Consider the following 17,703-nt stretch of genomic DNA (forward strand, 5'->3'; position numbering starts at 1 on the left):
CGCTTGTCAAACTTCCTTGGTTCTACCAAAAAATTAATCCTGGATCCACCCCTGGTCAATAATACACAATTTAAGATGCATTGGGCACGTTAAACTCTCGGTCCCGGCTGAAGTATGACAATCGTAAGGCCCATTGACAGCTTAAATATAATCATTCAAGCGAGGTGGGACCTTCGCGCAAGGGACTCCGCACCATAAAATTCAAACGATTTTAGTTTTGCTTTAAGATACCGTAACTAATGTAGACTAGGTTGAAGGGATGTTGTAAGTTATTGTACGTTTCTTTACTATGAATATTATAGTTTATTATTCATCAACATCAACTGCATCTACTTATTCAGCTATGAATACGATTAAATTTCAAATTCAATAATTATACTACAGTAGGCAATTACAGTTGTATGATGTGTCCTCATTTCTAAAATTAGTTACTTCAATTATGAACTATTGAACCCTATATCCAAAAGTAGTCTATTCTATTATTTTACAATACAAATTGATGAAGCTTGATTGAACTTTATAAAATTCATTTCTAAAATACTAAAAATTTCAATCTATAGTATAACTATTACAATAGTGAATAAATTATCTGGACGGCGCTTGGTTGAATGACATGTCTTATTCCTACATATACTTAAACTCTATTACAGAATCTCTATTATAGATTCTCCTAATTCTATTACAGAATGAATATACTAAGCTGAAGGAACTTGAAAATAATGTTCTCTTATTATATTTATGTGATATAATCATTGTATAACATGCTCTCATTTTATAAATACAGTTTTATAAAAACTCCATTATATATTAGAGAATGAATAGATTAAAGTAAACGGAGTAGGAATTTATTTAAAGGCACGGCATTTCATCATAGTGTAAAGATACTGTTAACTAACACTCGTATATTATTTTTCTCAGGTTTCATATACAATAACATATTGGGTTTGGCTACATATTGAATCATATCATGGGGATAAAATAAACTCAATTGCTATTAATAATTTGAATAATACTTATTTATCATTATTGATTTTTTACTTGATTAATAAATAAAGCATCATTGAATCAATCTGATGCACACCGTTGCGATTCGAGGAGAGTTTTTTAACTGTGTTTAAATGGCTGAAATCGTCGCAGTCATTCGAATTACGGTTGTGAGCACACGTTTTCAACAGTTACTTATTCTATTGCTCACTATTAACAGTTAAATTGCTCAAAATGAATGAAAAAGTATAATTAACAATACATTGAACTTTCGTTTATTTCTGAAAACACTAACTTTCTCAAGTGAGATACAGGTTTTTCTCCAGCATACAAACTAATTTCTCCTCAGCATATGCAATGAAAAATGATTATAGCAAATTCAATTCAACTCAACAATACATTTGACTTGAAGACTACATTGAATTTGCTTTCTCAAATGCGATAATCTCTAGTAACTACTTCTTAAAACGGGGGTAGTCGAGGCTCATCAGCAGTACAGAGTAGCTGAACAATACATTAAACTTTGGTTTTGAAAACAAAAAATAATAATTACTTTCTCAAGTGGTTTTTCTTCAGCGTATAGATTAATTCCTCCTTAGCATATAAAGTGTAAAGTAATTATAGTAAATTCAACTCAATAATACATTATTTGTCTTGAAGAATATACTGTTCTTGAATAAGATATATAACTTTCTACCATCTACTTCTTGTTACGAGGATAGTCAGTGTGCGCAGTGCTGAATAACATAACCTTTGGTGTATTTTTGAGAACGAACAATTCATGTTCTCAAATGTGATATAGCTTTCTCTAGCACTTCCTTCTTAATCCGGGGGTAATCTGGGTTCAAGCGTAGTACAGAGTGACAAGTAGTTATAGCATCAGCATACCGTTTACCCTTGACCATATTGAAGGCCAACTTGAACCCTAGGGCGGGGTCATGCTCCCCCGCCAACTTCCACGCCTGCTGATACTGCATTCCGGCCTCCAGATACTTCTGCTCCTTCTCTGAGATCAGAGCCAACAGTTCGTGGGCACGGTGGCAGGCCTGGTTGTGCGCCAGAACTCGCTTCAGCAACTCTGTCGCCTGATCCTGTTTTCCCGCCTGAATGTGCAGGTCTGCCAACATTATCCAGCAACGCTCCAAGTGTTCGGCCTCCTCGAACTGCCAGGGGGTCTTCGCCACTCGTTTCAGGATGTTCCTGGCTCGGGGGGTTTGTTTCTGGAGGATGTAACCGGTTGCTAAACCTAGGGTAGCCCCCACACGTAGTGTTTCATGGGAAGCAAGTGAGGTTAGGTCGTTCATGGCTTGTTCTATGTCGAACTTCTCCCCTGAAGTGAGTTTGACAAGGTCTGTGAGCAACCTCACGTTCATCTCTTCATCAGGGGAGTGCGGTTTCATTTCCTTCAACAACCTCAACGCAGTGCTGCCACCTTCGTTGCCATTCAAACAGATTTCGACCATGTTGTGCAGCGCCTGTTGTCCCCATTCCGGGTCATTCCTGGCACAGTTGAAATGGTGCAGTGCGCTGTTTGTGTTGCCGTTGTACCAATCAAACAGGCCTGTACAGTAGGAGAGGCCCGGCTGGTTGGGAGCCACAGCAGCTGCAGCATCCAGATAACTCTTCGCCTCCAACAACTGCGCAGTTCTACGTTTCACCTCAATCAGCCTAGCCAGTGCCACCCAATAGGCGGGCCTTCTAGCTAGCAATTGTGAGAAATGCACACTAGCCCCTGCAAAGTCAACTCTCCTGAAAGCCAGGTCTGCCAACATCAGCAGAGCGGGTTCGTTGTTGGGTTCAGTTGCAAGCAGTGTGGAACACACTGCCTGGCAAGATGACCAGTCATTCACTTGCATATACAACTTGGCCAAAGCTATCTGAATCGACGAGTCATGTGGTTTGTAGAGTAGCGACCGTTTATAGTGAGCGATGGCTGAGTCATAGTTGCGCTGCATAGTAGAGTACTCCGCCATTTTGTGGCAGATTTCGGCAGCTAGTTCAGGGTTGGACCGCCCTAGTTGTTCTTGTGCTTCCTGGAGAACCTCTAGAGACCCTTCAATGTCACCCAATTTCTCACGAACCTTAGCCAAAACTAATGCTTTTGATGTTAACGGTATATCCTTCAACACTGATTCAGCATGATCTACTTGTCCCAAACGTATCAGCAGTTGAGCCAGCTGTAAGCTACCATCCTGCCCAGATTCCCTGTAGGTCTTAATCGCTTTCCCATACTGATGTGTCTTCACCAACACATCCCCCAACTTACACATCAGTTTTGTGTCCTTGGGGTTCTTTTTCACTGCATGTTCAAACGTTTCCACAGCCTGTTCTGGTTCTTGTATGGCTACATATGCATTACCCAACATCACCAGATTCTCCACTGTGGGGTTGGTTTCAACAAGTTGTCGGAAACAATCTGCATAAGCCCGACCATCTTTCATTTCATGGAGATGTATGTCAGCCATTCTCATGCGTGCCTTGACGTAGCACGGGTGTCGTGGGGTGATGCTGGCTAGTAGGGTTAGTGCTAGAGTGGGGTCACGTTTCAGAAGGGCCAGTTCAGCACTAGCAATTGTAACCTGTCCTTCTTGGTCGGTTTCTTTCAACATTTTCCCAGCATCCTGCAGAGCTTGACTTGCTTCCTCCAGGCTACCCTTTGCCATCAAACTGGAACTCAGCTCTAGGTACAACGTGCCCATTTCTTGCACACTCAGTGGATGCTGGTTGCCTTCCATGGACAGTGCTGCTCTCATTGACGCAATGCAAGAATCATGATCACCATGGAACCTGTGTACACAACCTAGTAACAAATGATACAAAGGCCTCTCACGCACCTCCAGGTTGTAGCTGAGGACAGATTCAAGGCTGGCTTCTGCCTGGTCAAACTTGTTTTGAGTGATGTGCAGTTGGGCAAGGATGAGGTGGCCGTCCATGTTTGTCGGATCTAGTTGGCTGAGGAGGTGTTGGAGGGTTTTGGAGGCGGAGTCCGAGTCGCCAATATCTAGAAGGCGTTTGGCCAGCTGTAGGTGTGCATCAGCTAGTCCCGGACAGGCTTCTATTATTCTCTTCAGAACAGCTGCACTGCGTTTTGAGCCATCAACCTGGGAAATGAATGATTAATTAGAAGCTTTTATTGATTAGAAGATTTTTATTGATCTAATAAAACCATGAAAATATGTTTCAAGGACACTGAAATCATGATGTTTGTTGAATAAAGAAAACCGATTATTAAAAAAAAATATATATTTTTGTCAAAAATTATTCCCAAGATTATTGTAGAAGCTATTGTGATTTTTAAACTTCTCAAATATTCATTCCAAGTTCACCATCACATTAAAAATATGAATCGAAAAGTTATCATCAGGAAGCTAGGTGGCTCTCAGTCTATTGGAATGAATGAAACAATTCTTGTTCTGTAACCTTTGTTCTGTTTGGTGTGTTTTTGGACTTCCATATTAAGCTTTTATATTTAAAATTGAAAATGCCTAAGTCGTTTTGATTCAATGTGGAAATTAGTGAAGAATTTAAAAGTCTCACATAACCTTTATTTGGACAATTTATTTTATGAAATTTGGATAAAAAGTTTTGGACTGTAGTCTGTTTCTTTGTCTTTAAGATGAATGTGGATGATAAATAAATAAGTAAATTAATAAATACTAATGTTACTGACCCCGCTAGGATACAGTTGAGCGAGCCTCATGAGCAACTCAGCGTTGAGCAGTTCTAAATGGCGGGGGCCGTAGGGGTGACGAGCTGCCGCCCCTTTCTGCTGTTCGAAGGCGGCATCCAGGAAGTTGGCGGCTGAAGCGGGGTCACACAGCGCACGCAGCAGCAGCAGCTCGCTGGAGGCGGCACTGCCCCCACCACCCCCCGAGGCAACTTCCACTAGGAACTCCACCTGTTGCTGCACCTGTGAGTAGATCGCAAACAAAAATATTATCATTAGAAAAATTATAAGTTCATTATCAGTTTAGCTTGGATTAGTATTTTCTAGTCAAAATGAATCTACGAAATCGAAGTACTACATTAAAAATCTGGTGTGGCGCACTCACACAACTTTCCTTGCCGTTATGAAAATTGATCACCTGACGCTAGTGTACTCGCGCATCTCAAGTCTACTATTCAAAGCTATGAGACAGCTGGTGATAGGTCAATAACGCTGGAAACACACGAGGTCTGCTATCTCTTCGTAGTGAATGATTTAATAGAACCAACAGATTGCAATTTGATAATCACATTTTCTCGGATTTCAAGCTTATTTTCAATTCTAGGTGGAAATGTTACTGGACATTAATTGCAGAGATTTTCATGCTCAATCATTTTCACTTGAAATTTTTTGTTTGAATTGTATATGAAGGCTGATAATTGAGAATATCTAAAATCAAACTTTGCATAGATGGGGCAAAGCTCCTGAAATTTTTACAGATATAGGACTTGTTGCAGTTGATAGAGCTTATCAATGACTATTCCAGGTATAAATTTGATCAAAATCGTTGGAGCCGTTTTCGAGAAAATCGCGAAAACCCCTGTTTTTGACAACATTTTCGCCATTTTAGCCGCCATCTTGGATTGCATTTGATCGAAATTGTTTGTGTCGGATCCTTATAGTGTAAGGACCTTACGTTCCAAATTTCAAGTCATTCCGTTAACTGGGAGATGAGATATTGTGTACACAGACGCACATACACTCATACACACACACACACACACACACACACACACATACAGACCAATACCCAAAAACCACTTTTTCGGACTCAGGTGACCTTGAAACGTATAGAAATTTAGAAATTGGGGTACCTTAATTTTTTTCGGTAAGCAATACTTTCCTTACCTATGGTAATAGGGCAAGGAAAGTAAAATGCTTGGAAATAATATACATGTCATTTTAGTTATTCGAAAATGAATTAGAAAACTCCGATTACAATAATTGATAGTTAATAATCATATATCAAATTATTTTATTCACACCCAACAAATTGAGTGAGATTCACATTAGCCTATAGTCAGTGGAAATTATACGATTTCAGGGTTGCCAAGTCTCTGTTTCTATAGTAGATAGCATTCTATAATACGAGGGTCATTTATTTTTCAACCTCTGATTGGCTATGAATGAAAGACGAATGTTTATGAAAAGAATACTTTTATCACTAAAAGTTACTAAACTTACACTTATGGTTATTCTTCAACATAATTGCCGAGAAGGTCAAGGCATTTGTCATACCAGAGGACCAGCCTGCCTATAACATCTTCAAGAAATTCTTGCCTTCAAATGAGTTTAAGCGAGCTATGACGCTGTTTTGAAGTTAGTTTGGAAGCTCTGCCCACAAAGCCATGTCTTGAGTTTAGGGGGAAGGTAAAAGTTACTAGTGACCAAGTCGAGTTTGGTGGGTGATCGAATTTATTCCATTTGATTTGCTGGAGAAGCCGTTTGGTTCCACCAGCATTGTGTCATGCATCACAACGATTAATAATAATTATAATAAATTTGACTTTATTTCTGCGTGAAAATATACAAAACAAGTGAAAATTAAGAGTAATAGAAAACTAAGCATGCAGTATTATCTTTCTGCTCCACTATAGAAATACAATGAGAAAAAAACCAATTCCGGAAGTCATTTCAACTGACATAGGCCTTTCACATTCTTTGAAACCTTTCAGGTACAAAACATCACGCATAAAATTTCCTGCGTGAACTTGAATCATTCTTCGCTGAATTTATGCTAAACTATGCCTTTCTCCTGCAAAAACGAATAAATCTAAGTAACTTGTACTTGGCGGGAGACTAAAGTGAGGCGGCCATGTTTCTGGGTCTATAACTCAACAAAAATTTAATAAGAATAAGAATCTTTATTGACCATTGAACAGAGATGCAATATAAACTTCGTCAATTTTTACTTTCCTTGCCCTATTACCATAGGTAAGGAAAGTATTGCTTTCCGAAAAAAATTAAGGTACCCCAGTTTATAAATTTCTATACGTTTCAAGGTCCTCTGAGTCCAAAAAAGTGGTTTTTGGGTATTGGTCTGCATGTGTGTGTGTGTGTGTGTGTGTGTGTGTGTGTGTGTGTGTGTGTGTGTGTGTGTGTGTGTGTGTGTGTGTGTGTGTGTGTGTGTGTGTGTGTGTGTGTGTGTATTAGTGTATGTGCGTCTGTGTACACGATATCTCAACTCCCAATTAACGGAATGACTTGAAATTTGGAACTTAAGGCCCTTACAATATAAGGATCCGACAAGAACAATTTCGAACAAATTCAATTAAAGATGGCGGCTAAAATGGCGAAAATGTTATCAAAAACAGGGTTTTTCGCGATTTTCTCGAAAACGGCTCCAACGATTTTGATCAAATTCATACCTCAATTAGTTCTATCAACTGCCATAAGTCCCATATCTGTAAAAATTTCAGGAGCTCCGCCCCATCTAGGCAAAGTTTGATTTCAGATTCTCAATTATCAGGCTTCAGATACAATTCAAACAAAAAAATTCAAGTGGAAAAGATTGAGCATGAAAATCTCTACAATTAAAGTTTAGTAACATTTTTACCTAAAATTGAAAATAAGCTCGAAATTCGAGAAAATGTGATTATTTCAATTGCAAACTGTTGACAACTGTTGATTCTATTAAATCATTCACTATGAAGAGATAGCAGAGCTCGTGTGTCTATAGCGTTATTGTCCTGTCACCAGCTGGCTCAGATCTTTGAATAGTAGACTTGAGATGCGTCAGGTGATCAATTTTCATAACGGCAAGGAAAGTTGTGTGAGTGCGCCACACCAGATTTTTCAACTTAGCACATAGTTAAACATAATCTATATAAATAAAAATCGAGCCTCAAATTTTGACATTCAATAACTTTTTTATGTGTTCACCGAATTTGATGATTTTTTAGATTTGTTGGTTATATTCAGGACCAGGTTTATGGCCTATCAAATTTATAATCCGACTTCAGGACTTTTTCCTACAGTCCTTCAAAGTTTACATGTAATCCTTTAGGAAGAATATTTGTGAGCTGGCCACACACAGAAATAAAAATCAGCAGTTATAATCATTGCGTCATCCAACAACAATCGGTAGATAGTAGACAAGAGTGTGTGCTGTTCCATATAACCGCCCATGTATTTTATTCTAAACGACCCGATTATGACTATTCTGTTTTTCATCCAGAAACCATTGAAATGACTATTCATCCAGAAACCATTCTCTGTTGAACGTCTTGTTTGACCCAGTTGCAATATTACATTACAGTAAACGATTGTGTTCTGTCATTTCACCAAAGACCAAACTGCCCCCTAGCAGGGGGGGCAAAAACCAGGAGGTATAAGGAAGGGGTATGAAATACCCCCAAATGATAGAGGGTTTTTCCCATAAATATTACATTCGAAGATATTATACTGTATCCTTCATTTTTTCTAGTTTTATACAAATGTGGTTGAAGTGTGTGATGAATTATGTGTTTTGAATTGTAAATTGAAGAATGTTGAAGTGATACATAACCTAACTACATTTGGACTGTTGTATAAATTAGAATTGGAACCGTTTTGGGCTTATAAGCCTGTGGTACTTTTCTGTAAGGTGTGTAATTCTGATTGAATAAATAAATAAATATTCTGTGTGTAACTATCCAGCAGTGCGGCCTCAGGTTAAAGACTCACATGCGCTAAAGACATTGCTTTGTTTCGAATAATTGTGATGTCTTCGGTGTTTAGAATTAATTGATTTTCAGTAAACTATTTATTTTGCAGTTCGAAGATTATCTATATAAATGGAATCCATTGAAATTAAAACCTGGAATAACATAAATAATAGCATCAGAACTAATAAGCAAGAAGCACCTGGATGCAAAACGCCGCTTGCGCCTCCTCAGATGTGCATCCAGCTAAAGTTTGTCATGAGATGCATTAACTATTTGGCGGTACGAAGTTCGCCGGGCCAGCTAGTATAATATAAAACATAAAAACCCAAAAATAGCTTCAAGTTACAATTCTAAGGTACTAGTATCACAGTTCTTTAATTATTTAATGTTTTTTTCTAAGCCAATTCATTAGACTTGAAGCGTGTAAATTCCTCATTCTAAGAGAAAGTTTATTGAATAATGAATATCTTTGATACATATGACTTTTATGTGACTTATATTGACAATATGGCCGTACCTATCACAGGTCGTTTCGTGAGGATGAGGAATAAGCTTTTCAGCTCCGTGAAATTCGTCGCCCTATCTCTAGTCTTTGTCTTATGATATGTGATCGGAGGTTAATAAAAATGACCCTGATACATAAGAAGACATATACTGACCTGCGTGGTAGGTCCATTCTGAGCCATCTGCACGACCGTCAACCGGTGAGGGCCTCGACAGACGAGTCATCCATCTTGGTGGCACTGCGGTAGTACTTGGCCGCCTCGGCGTGTCGCCCCGCCAGGAAGTGCTGCCTAGCCACCAGGATGAGGCAGGCGGGCAAATGGGGCGCCATCGCCAGGGTGCGCTCAGCCAGCCGACACGTCTCGGCCAGGACAGCCGCGCTACGTCCGCCGCCACCGCACACGGCCGTGAACAGGCGGACGGTGGCTGCAGACAGCTCGTGGGCGGTCGGTTCTTGTTGCTCCAGGATGGCCGCCAACCGGTTCACGCCCAGGGCGCCCTCCGCGTAGTTGCCATCCACGCAGATGTGGTGCAGGGTGCGGATCTGCAAATAAATAAATCAATTTAGAGGGAAATATATCTCTAGCACGTAGTATTTTTTCAATTATTAAAGGGAATTAGAGGGAAATTTATTTGTTCCACTTTTTAATATTGTAATTATTAAAGGAAAATAATTATAACTGTCATACTTACAATTACATGACTAAGCTTTATGATTAACTTTGTTCACTTTTACAATAGTAGGCTTCTACAACTTACTACAGTAGTTAAGTCTGGACGCGTTTTAGGGCACTGGGCTCATATTCATCTTCATAAGGTACTCCTTCCCTTACGGGCCAAGCCACAAAAAGCGTTTTTCAGACGAGTCATCAGGGCAGGAAGCTCTCCGATTGACTTATTGGGTTGATATTCGGGAATCAGCTGATAAAATCAGCCAAAAACGCTTCGTGTGGCTTGGTCCTTGAGGTACCTTATGGCCTCAAGATTGCCTTTTGAAGATGGAGATGAGCCTTGTGCCCTGAAACGCTTTCAGACTTGACAAATAAGTTGGAGAAGTACTATTGTAAAATTGTCAATTATGATGTTCAGTTTACCAATAGTTCAAGTTCCCAAATCTCTAAGTATTTGGAGATTCTCTGTTATTCTTAAATAGTAATGCGATTTAAACAATAGGTTAGGTCTCCACTTTCAAGTGTCGAAGTCCATATTAATAATTCCAAGTCCTGATTCCAATTTAAATTCTCAGTTCAAGAATATAACAAAATAGCCCAAATATTTTGGATCATTAGTGAGTTATATGTCACTGAATTAGAATCAAATATCATAATTAATAACTCAATTAATAAGCCGCGCTGTATTGATGGCTGTAGTCGACATAAACAGTACACACTACAATAATAACAGTAAAAGATGTTAAAAACCGCGCCCCTATAGTCGACATAAACAGTACACACTACAATAATAACAGTAAAAGATGTTAAAAACCGCGCCCCTAGAGTCGTCGCTAAGGAATTGGACCTCTAACGAGATAGCTTGAATTAAATCTATCTACAATAGGAGACAGTGGACAAAGGAAGAGTGATAACAATGCCTTTTTATCATTTCCACTGACTATAACATGATGAATAGTGAGATAGCATACCTTGACAGCATAGAGATTGTTAGCGTCCAGGGATAGGACCCGAGAGGCAGTGTCCAGAGTTTGGGTCCAGTCCTTGATGGCCAGCTGCTGTTTGGCCTTTTCCATGAGAGGCACGGTGACCTTGGGGAACCTCACAATCAGCTGATTCAGTCGAGTCATGCCCTCTTGCATTGGCAGTGACATCGCTTCGCCCAGAACGGCTTCTGTGTTCTGTTTTTCCTGAGTCGGCAGAGAATGATTTATTAAAAACTAAGATGTTGTTAATTTGACATGAAAAATAAAGTGTGGAATTCAGCAGATGAAGATTTATTTAAAACTGAGATAATGCTCTTTGACATGAATAATAGTGTATGAAAACTAAGCTTCAATGACAGACGATCGACACATCCTAAAAAACTCTTCAATCATGGGGAAACAATCAACAGAACCAAATAACTTGTTACGAGAATACTGTACATGAGATAAATTATCATAGATCATTATCATCCCTGCAATTGCCCTCGTACATGCCTAGGATTCATGTGGGCTTCATCTATAATCTAAACAAATAAAATGTTTCTTTATTAACAGAAAATCGATAATCTATAATAATATAAAGAAGGAAAGATTCTGCTTATACATGTAGGGGATAGGGAATTTACGAATGACGTATCATCATGTCTCAACTACTTGACTGATTAACTTGGCATTTTGCATATAGATTATTAATTCACCGAGGGTGGTTATAGGTCTATTTTCAATTCTTCAAGATTTAATTACGTCAAGTTTTTAATTAGCCTCTTGCGAAGCACGGGTTAGCTGCTAGTCAGAAATAAAGTGATGTATCACAATATTGGTCATGCAGAACTCAGTAATTTGATAATGGAAATCAAAAGAGAACTTAAACATTTGTTAAGGGCAGTAAGTTTCCACTAAGTTGTTTATTGTACAGAATTTCCACAGTAGATCACAGTAGATAACAGATCGGACAAACTAGGTACAATTTTCTGTTCCCACTTGGTCTCATCACTGGATCTTATCTCTCGTATTACTGGATCTATTTCTAATTCATCAAATCTCTTTCAAGACCCATAACAGAGATTTAACAGGTGCGGCAGTCAATCGGGCGATTTTGCAACAGCGCTTGTGTTCGTTTGGCTGGAGTGAGGAGAACAATGCTACGCCCATCGTGAAGAAAACTTTAAAGCATTTTAGTAGCAATGGAGCAGTGGACAGGAGCACAGCGTGCTTATGCCTTAAAAGCATTTTATAAAAACGGGGACAGCTATGTGATCGCTCAGCGTGAATTTAGAAGAGAGTTCGAGATTCATCGTAATAATGCTGTTCCATCAGCCAATGCCATAAAGACCTGGGTTCGTAACTTTGAGGCAACTGGTTCTACAGTGAAGAAGAGAGGTGGTAGTGCGTACACCAGAGAACATAACGGTAGTTAGAGAGGACTTTGAACGGAGTCCACGCCGCTCAGCGCGTCGTCATTCTGTGGCACTTGGGCTTTCAGACCGCAGCGTTCGACGAATCTTACATCAAGATCTTCATTTCCATGCGTACAAAATTCAAATTGTTCATGCATTACCAAGACCATGGAAACAGACTTCAATTTTGTGAGACACTTCTGCAGTTGATTAATGGAAACCAGAATCTTATTAACAACTTACTGATGAGCGACGAAGCACATTTCCATTTGTCAGGATACGTTAACAAGCAAAATTTCCGCTATTGGTCAGACGCAAACCCGTACGAAATCCACGAGAAACCACTCCATAGCTTGAAAGTTACTGTATGGTGTGCGATATCCTCTTTTGCAATTATTGGTCCCTACTTCTTTGAAGATGAGAGGGAAAGGGCTGTAACTGTGACAGGGGAACGCTATGTCCAAATGTTGCAGAATTTCTCAGCTCCTGCAATTGCTCATCTTCCTGTGAACGAAGACACGTTCTTCCAACAAGATGGAGCTACCAGTCACACTGCAAGAAAGTCCATGGCAACTGTAAGGAACATGTTTCCCAATCATGTAATCTCGAGACATGGGGATATCGGATGGCCGGCCAGATCCCCCGATCTTTCAGCCTGCGATTTTTTTCTGTGGGGCTACTTAAAAGGAAAAGTATTTATGTGTCCAGCACCACACACAATTCAGGAGTTGAAAAGTCGAATTCAGAATGAAATTGAACAAATTCCAGTGGAGATGCTGCAACGTGTAATGAGCGATGTTAGCAGAAGACTTACTGAGTGCATACATAGGAATGGTGGACATCTGACAGATGTTATTTTTCGAAAATAAGACTTTTCTTTTCTATTTTTTTAGTTTTTTGAGTTTGTAAACTAAATGCTACTATCTTTACTCTGTGTTTTTGTATGTTTCATGTCAATAAATCTAATCATTCACTCTTGATAACGCTTTTAAAATCGCCCGATTGACTGCCGCACTTGTATAATGTGTAATATTACATTGTAATAAATTTTATTGTTATTGATTGTTCATTTCATGTTGGAAGCTGGTGTCAAATAGTTGTTTTTTGTTCGAAGCCTCTCGCTGATGACACAACATGCATGACGAGCATGTCTGTACACACATGTGCCACAAACTTTTCCTGTCGTTAGTGGCCAAACTTACTTGTGAAGCAGCCTGTTTGAACTGCTCAGCAGCGGCCGACTTGTTCCCCCTGACAAAGTGGATCCATCCCTTGAGAATGGCAACTGCGCATGCGCACAACTTGGGGTTGCTAAGCAACATTCTGTCGGCGCAGTCAGATGCCTGCTCCGGGCGTCCGCTCAGCAGGTAGAACCACGCCGCGTTGCACAGGCTCGTTTCGCTCGCCCGGCGCACTTCCTCCTTCAGCGTCGTCTCTAGTTGCGCCACTGATTCGCGGTTGATTATCTGCAACATTGAGATTAAATTTGTTTGTTTTTAAAGCTTCCCGAGACTCTAATCAGAATATAGGCATTGTCAAACATTTATAATACATACAGTAATGCAAAAAAAGAAGAAAAAAAACACACAGGAAACCTCTCTACACACAAACTCTTCTGTGGAATAGAATACTCCAAGCATCAAAAATATTTTCAACTCCTTCTCAAAAACATCGACATCTTCACAATTTTTCAAATGAGTAGGAAGCTGTCTAATAAATTTAAGGCCTATATATGAAGGTTTTTTCCCAAAAATAGATGTTCTGTGATACAGTAAAGCATAGTCTCCTCTATTTCTAGTATTGTATCCATGCGAATCAGCATTTCTAGGCATTTACGGCGAAACGCGGAAATAGATTTCCATGAAATTTGACAGGTATGTTCCTTTTTAAATTGCGCGTCGACGCATATACAAGGTTTTTGGAAATTTTGCATTTCAAGGATAATATAAAAGGAAAAGGAGCCTCCTTGCCAATATTACAGTAAAAATCAGACTATAGAATTATTCATAATAAATCAGCTGTCGAGTGGATTATTAATTGCATGCAATGACGCATGCAATTTGAAATCTCAATGTAACTCAGTAAAAAATCAGTTGTCGTGTGGACTATTAATTGCATTCAATTGATAACTCGAAGTAGCATAGTATTTTCTCCTGACTTTCCTCTGCTTTCAATTCGGTAAGCTTTAGATGATAGTAGCATAGCTGTTTACATCAAATAATTTTCGATACAACAACCCGAACAGGCATTATTCGTTTATACATAGATATCTGGCCGAGACGACAGGACAGGACAGGACAGAATTTACTCTGATGAACAGTATTAGAGGAGACTGTGGTTTATAGCTGCGCGAGGTCTACTGTTCACAGAACTACTAGTTAGTGTGATGGATTTAAGCTATCTCCAGATACGTATCAACTTACAAAATAATAATGTTTTGAATGCTTTTTGTTCTCTAATTTGTTGGGTGTTTTGGTTTTTCTTCTACATTCTACTTGTTTTGCAAATTCAAGTGGGGGACATATTTCCCTGTTATCCTTCACCCTGGCTACGCCTCTGTTCTAGGATAGGAGAGCAATGAATAATCTGATTACTTACACTACGTACGGTATCTTTATCTAAATATTTAACTCACCTCACAACTATTATGAGCATAGAGGAGTGCCAACGCCGCAGGGAACACATGTTGAGGATCACTGAGAAGCGTCTCTAGGTGTGTAATGGCCTCTGAGTTTTTGCCGAACAGCGCCAGAGATGATCCATAGAGAAGGCTCAGTTGGCTGTTGGTTGCATTTCGTTCCAGAGCCGATTTAGCAGCTGCCACCATACAGCCGTACTGCTTTTCCAAGCCCCAGTATCGTATCCAAATTGACTCCATTGTTTAATACTGTATCAAATCAGTTGGGTTCTGTATCAAATTGTGTCAATAACTGGGATAGTGTGTCAAGTAGGTTGGGTTCTGTATCAAGTTGGGTCGTTATACCCTAACTGTAATATATTTCCTTCAATACTGTGTCAAAAAGGTAGGATTTTTTATCAAATTGGGTCGTTATATTCCAACTGTAATACATTCCGTTTGATACTGTGCCAAATTGGTCGGGTTTTGTATCAAATTCGGTCCTTATACACTAGCTGTAATATATTTCGTTTGATAATGGGTCAAATAGGTTGGATTTCGTATCAAATTGAGTACTTATACCCTAACTGGAAAATATTCCGTTCTTTCCAATATCTCATGAAAGAGTGTTGGTTACTATATCTTTTGGGAAAAACTATTCTACAGGAATATGACATTAGCATGTGATGGAATATGCACTGTTATTACTATACCCACTGCCATCAATCTAAAAAATGAATTTAATATTTTGATAATATTCAGTGATCAATAAATTAAACCAATTAAATGTTGTTATAAATTGGAAAATCTATTTTTGACATCTTCATAAACTTTTTATAGAAAGAATGTAGGATTAAGTTTCCACTAGTTCATAATTATTTATTTTGTCGAGTACTTATGTAATTTTCCCGATTTTTAATTATTAATTGCGACGTTTTCAGTCAATTATTACAAAAGAGATTGTCGCGTGTAAGATGCTCTTAGTCAACGATTATCTTCTCGTATTGGGGATTATTTTGCACGAAAGCTTGCAGATAGTCACAGGTCACTTTCACTTTGAAGTCATTTTTCAAGCAGTAATCGAAGACTTCCTGGAACAAAGAAGAATATTTGGTAAATTAATAATATTTGAATGTGAAAATAGAAATTAATTCAGTATCAGTATTTAAAAAGAATGCTTATAATCATTTCTATTTCTGTAAAGCTTTTGGGTGAAAGAGGTTTACCAAAATGTGAATAAGTTTTTGGGTTGATGGGAAATGTGAACATGAATATCAACTCTATATCAGTACTAAAAATTATCCAGTAATAATAATTTTGTAAAGTTTTCAAGACGCTACCGTATTGATGTAGCTATTAGAGTATTCAATATTGTATTAATTATTCTTATTATTTGTTACTTGTCATGCCCTAGGAACTCCTGAGTGGTTAAAAAAGCCAGCTCCACTAACTTTACCGTAATGAGTTTGAAAATTCTTTCCTGGTGGTTTGGAGGTTACTGAAAACTGTGGATTTTTCCCACTTTATCATAATTTCTTTCATTACCAGGCACAAGCGTAAAGGTGATGTGAACAACATTCTCGACAAAAATCTCATGAAAAATAATCAACAAGTCAAGTCAAATTATTCTTTAATTTTCCAATTTGAATGTACTCCTGGATTCACATGAATTTATTCATAGTGGTGAAATCCATCACAGTTGATGAAAATAAATAAATTGAGAATCAAGATAATATTCCTATCTCAGAATTCTTTTAAATTTGAAAAATAAACAAATTAACAGTATAGATAAATACAAATTTTATATAATTTGAATTTTTTGTAATTTTCAAGTCTATGTGCGCATAGAGAGTGGGCCGCACGAGAACCACCATTTCACTTATGAAATACCGTAAATAATTTATAATAAATTTAATGCTTTTAGAGCTAAGTGCACCTGTAAAAATAGAAACTAACAAAATAAACAAAAAAAAAATGAAAACAATAATACCTTGGCAACAATTTTACCGATTCCCTGACCTCTATAGGTATCTGGTACTTCAGTTGAATACAAATCTAGAGTTGAAGCATCTGGGAGACCGTATGGGTTCTTGTACGGCTGGTATTTGATGAATGCAGAATCTGAACAGAATAGGAAGCTTACTTCAATTGACTTTTATTTATAAAAAACATGCATACTTTCAAAGCAAAAATCAAAAAACACTTTCATAAAAAAAAACTAGAGCACTTATAATTAAAATACCGACCTCCCAGACCTGAAATATCAGAATAATAATTCTGATATTTAATAATAATTCTAAAAGACCTCCCAGCTCTGAAAGAATGACTGAATTAATTGTATTGTGCAGAATTGTGAACATTATCAGATATAATTATTATCTGTAATTAATGATGTTAATCATTGATATAATAAGCAATAAATAAACTACATACCACCATTGATGGGTAGAACAAAACTTTGTGATGCTATATCGTGTATTAGTTCTCCAACTCTTTTTATTTTTGTAGACAAGCTTTCGATTTGCCCTTTATAAATTAATCCTGTACGTAGAACATTACCGAAAAACTGTCTGCCAATGCTAATCAATCCACTCATAGTAGTCAATGTGAATTTAGAGTATAAATATAAATTTTAATTGAAAAAACAAATGTAAACAATTAATAAGGTTGTTATGACAACTCAAGAGGAATCCAAAATTCCAAACATAACCTAACTTCGAAATTGGTGTTTGATAAAACATGGTCGACTTTTCAGATCGACAGTGGTTTCGATATCTCAATCAATTTGACAATAGAATTATCATCAATGTATTCTAATATTTCAATGGAATGAGAACATTCAAATCATTATTATGATGTAATTAGATTTATTGCGTTTCCTCAAACATATTTGATCCATTTCATTCTTTAAT

The 17,703-nt window shown here is 38.0% G+C and overlaps 1 protein-coding gene across 1 annotated transcript; it reads right to left on the minus strand.

Annotated features, from left to right (window-relative positions):
• Positions 1-283: 283 nt before the first annotated feature.
• LOC111044017 (tetratricopeptide repeat protein 21B) lies at positions 284-17,481 on the minus strand. Its single transcript, XM_039436707.1, is given in 8 exon segments — positions 284-4,085; positions 4,655-4,894; positions 9,276-9,316; positions 9,319-9,664; positions 10,763-10,981; positions 13,377-13,640; positions 14,810-15,882; positions 17,225-17,481. Coding segments are annotated over 7 exon segments (3,675 nt in total). The 5' UTR covers positions 15,053-15,882; positions 17,225-17,481; the 3' UTR covers positions 284-1,763.
• Between the last annotated feature and the right edge of the window lie 222 nt (positions 17,482-17,703).

The sequence above is a fragment of the Nilaparvata lugens genome, chromosome 10 (genome assembly GCF_014356525.2).
Source record: "Nilaparvata lugens isolate BPH chromosome 10, ASM1435652v1, whole genome shotgun sequence".
NCBI classification, from domain to species: Eukaryota; Metazoa; Arthropoda; class Insecta; order Hemiptera; family Delphacidae; genus Nilaparvata; species Nilaparvata lugens.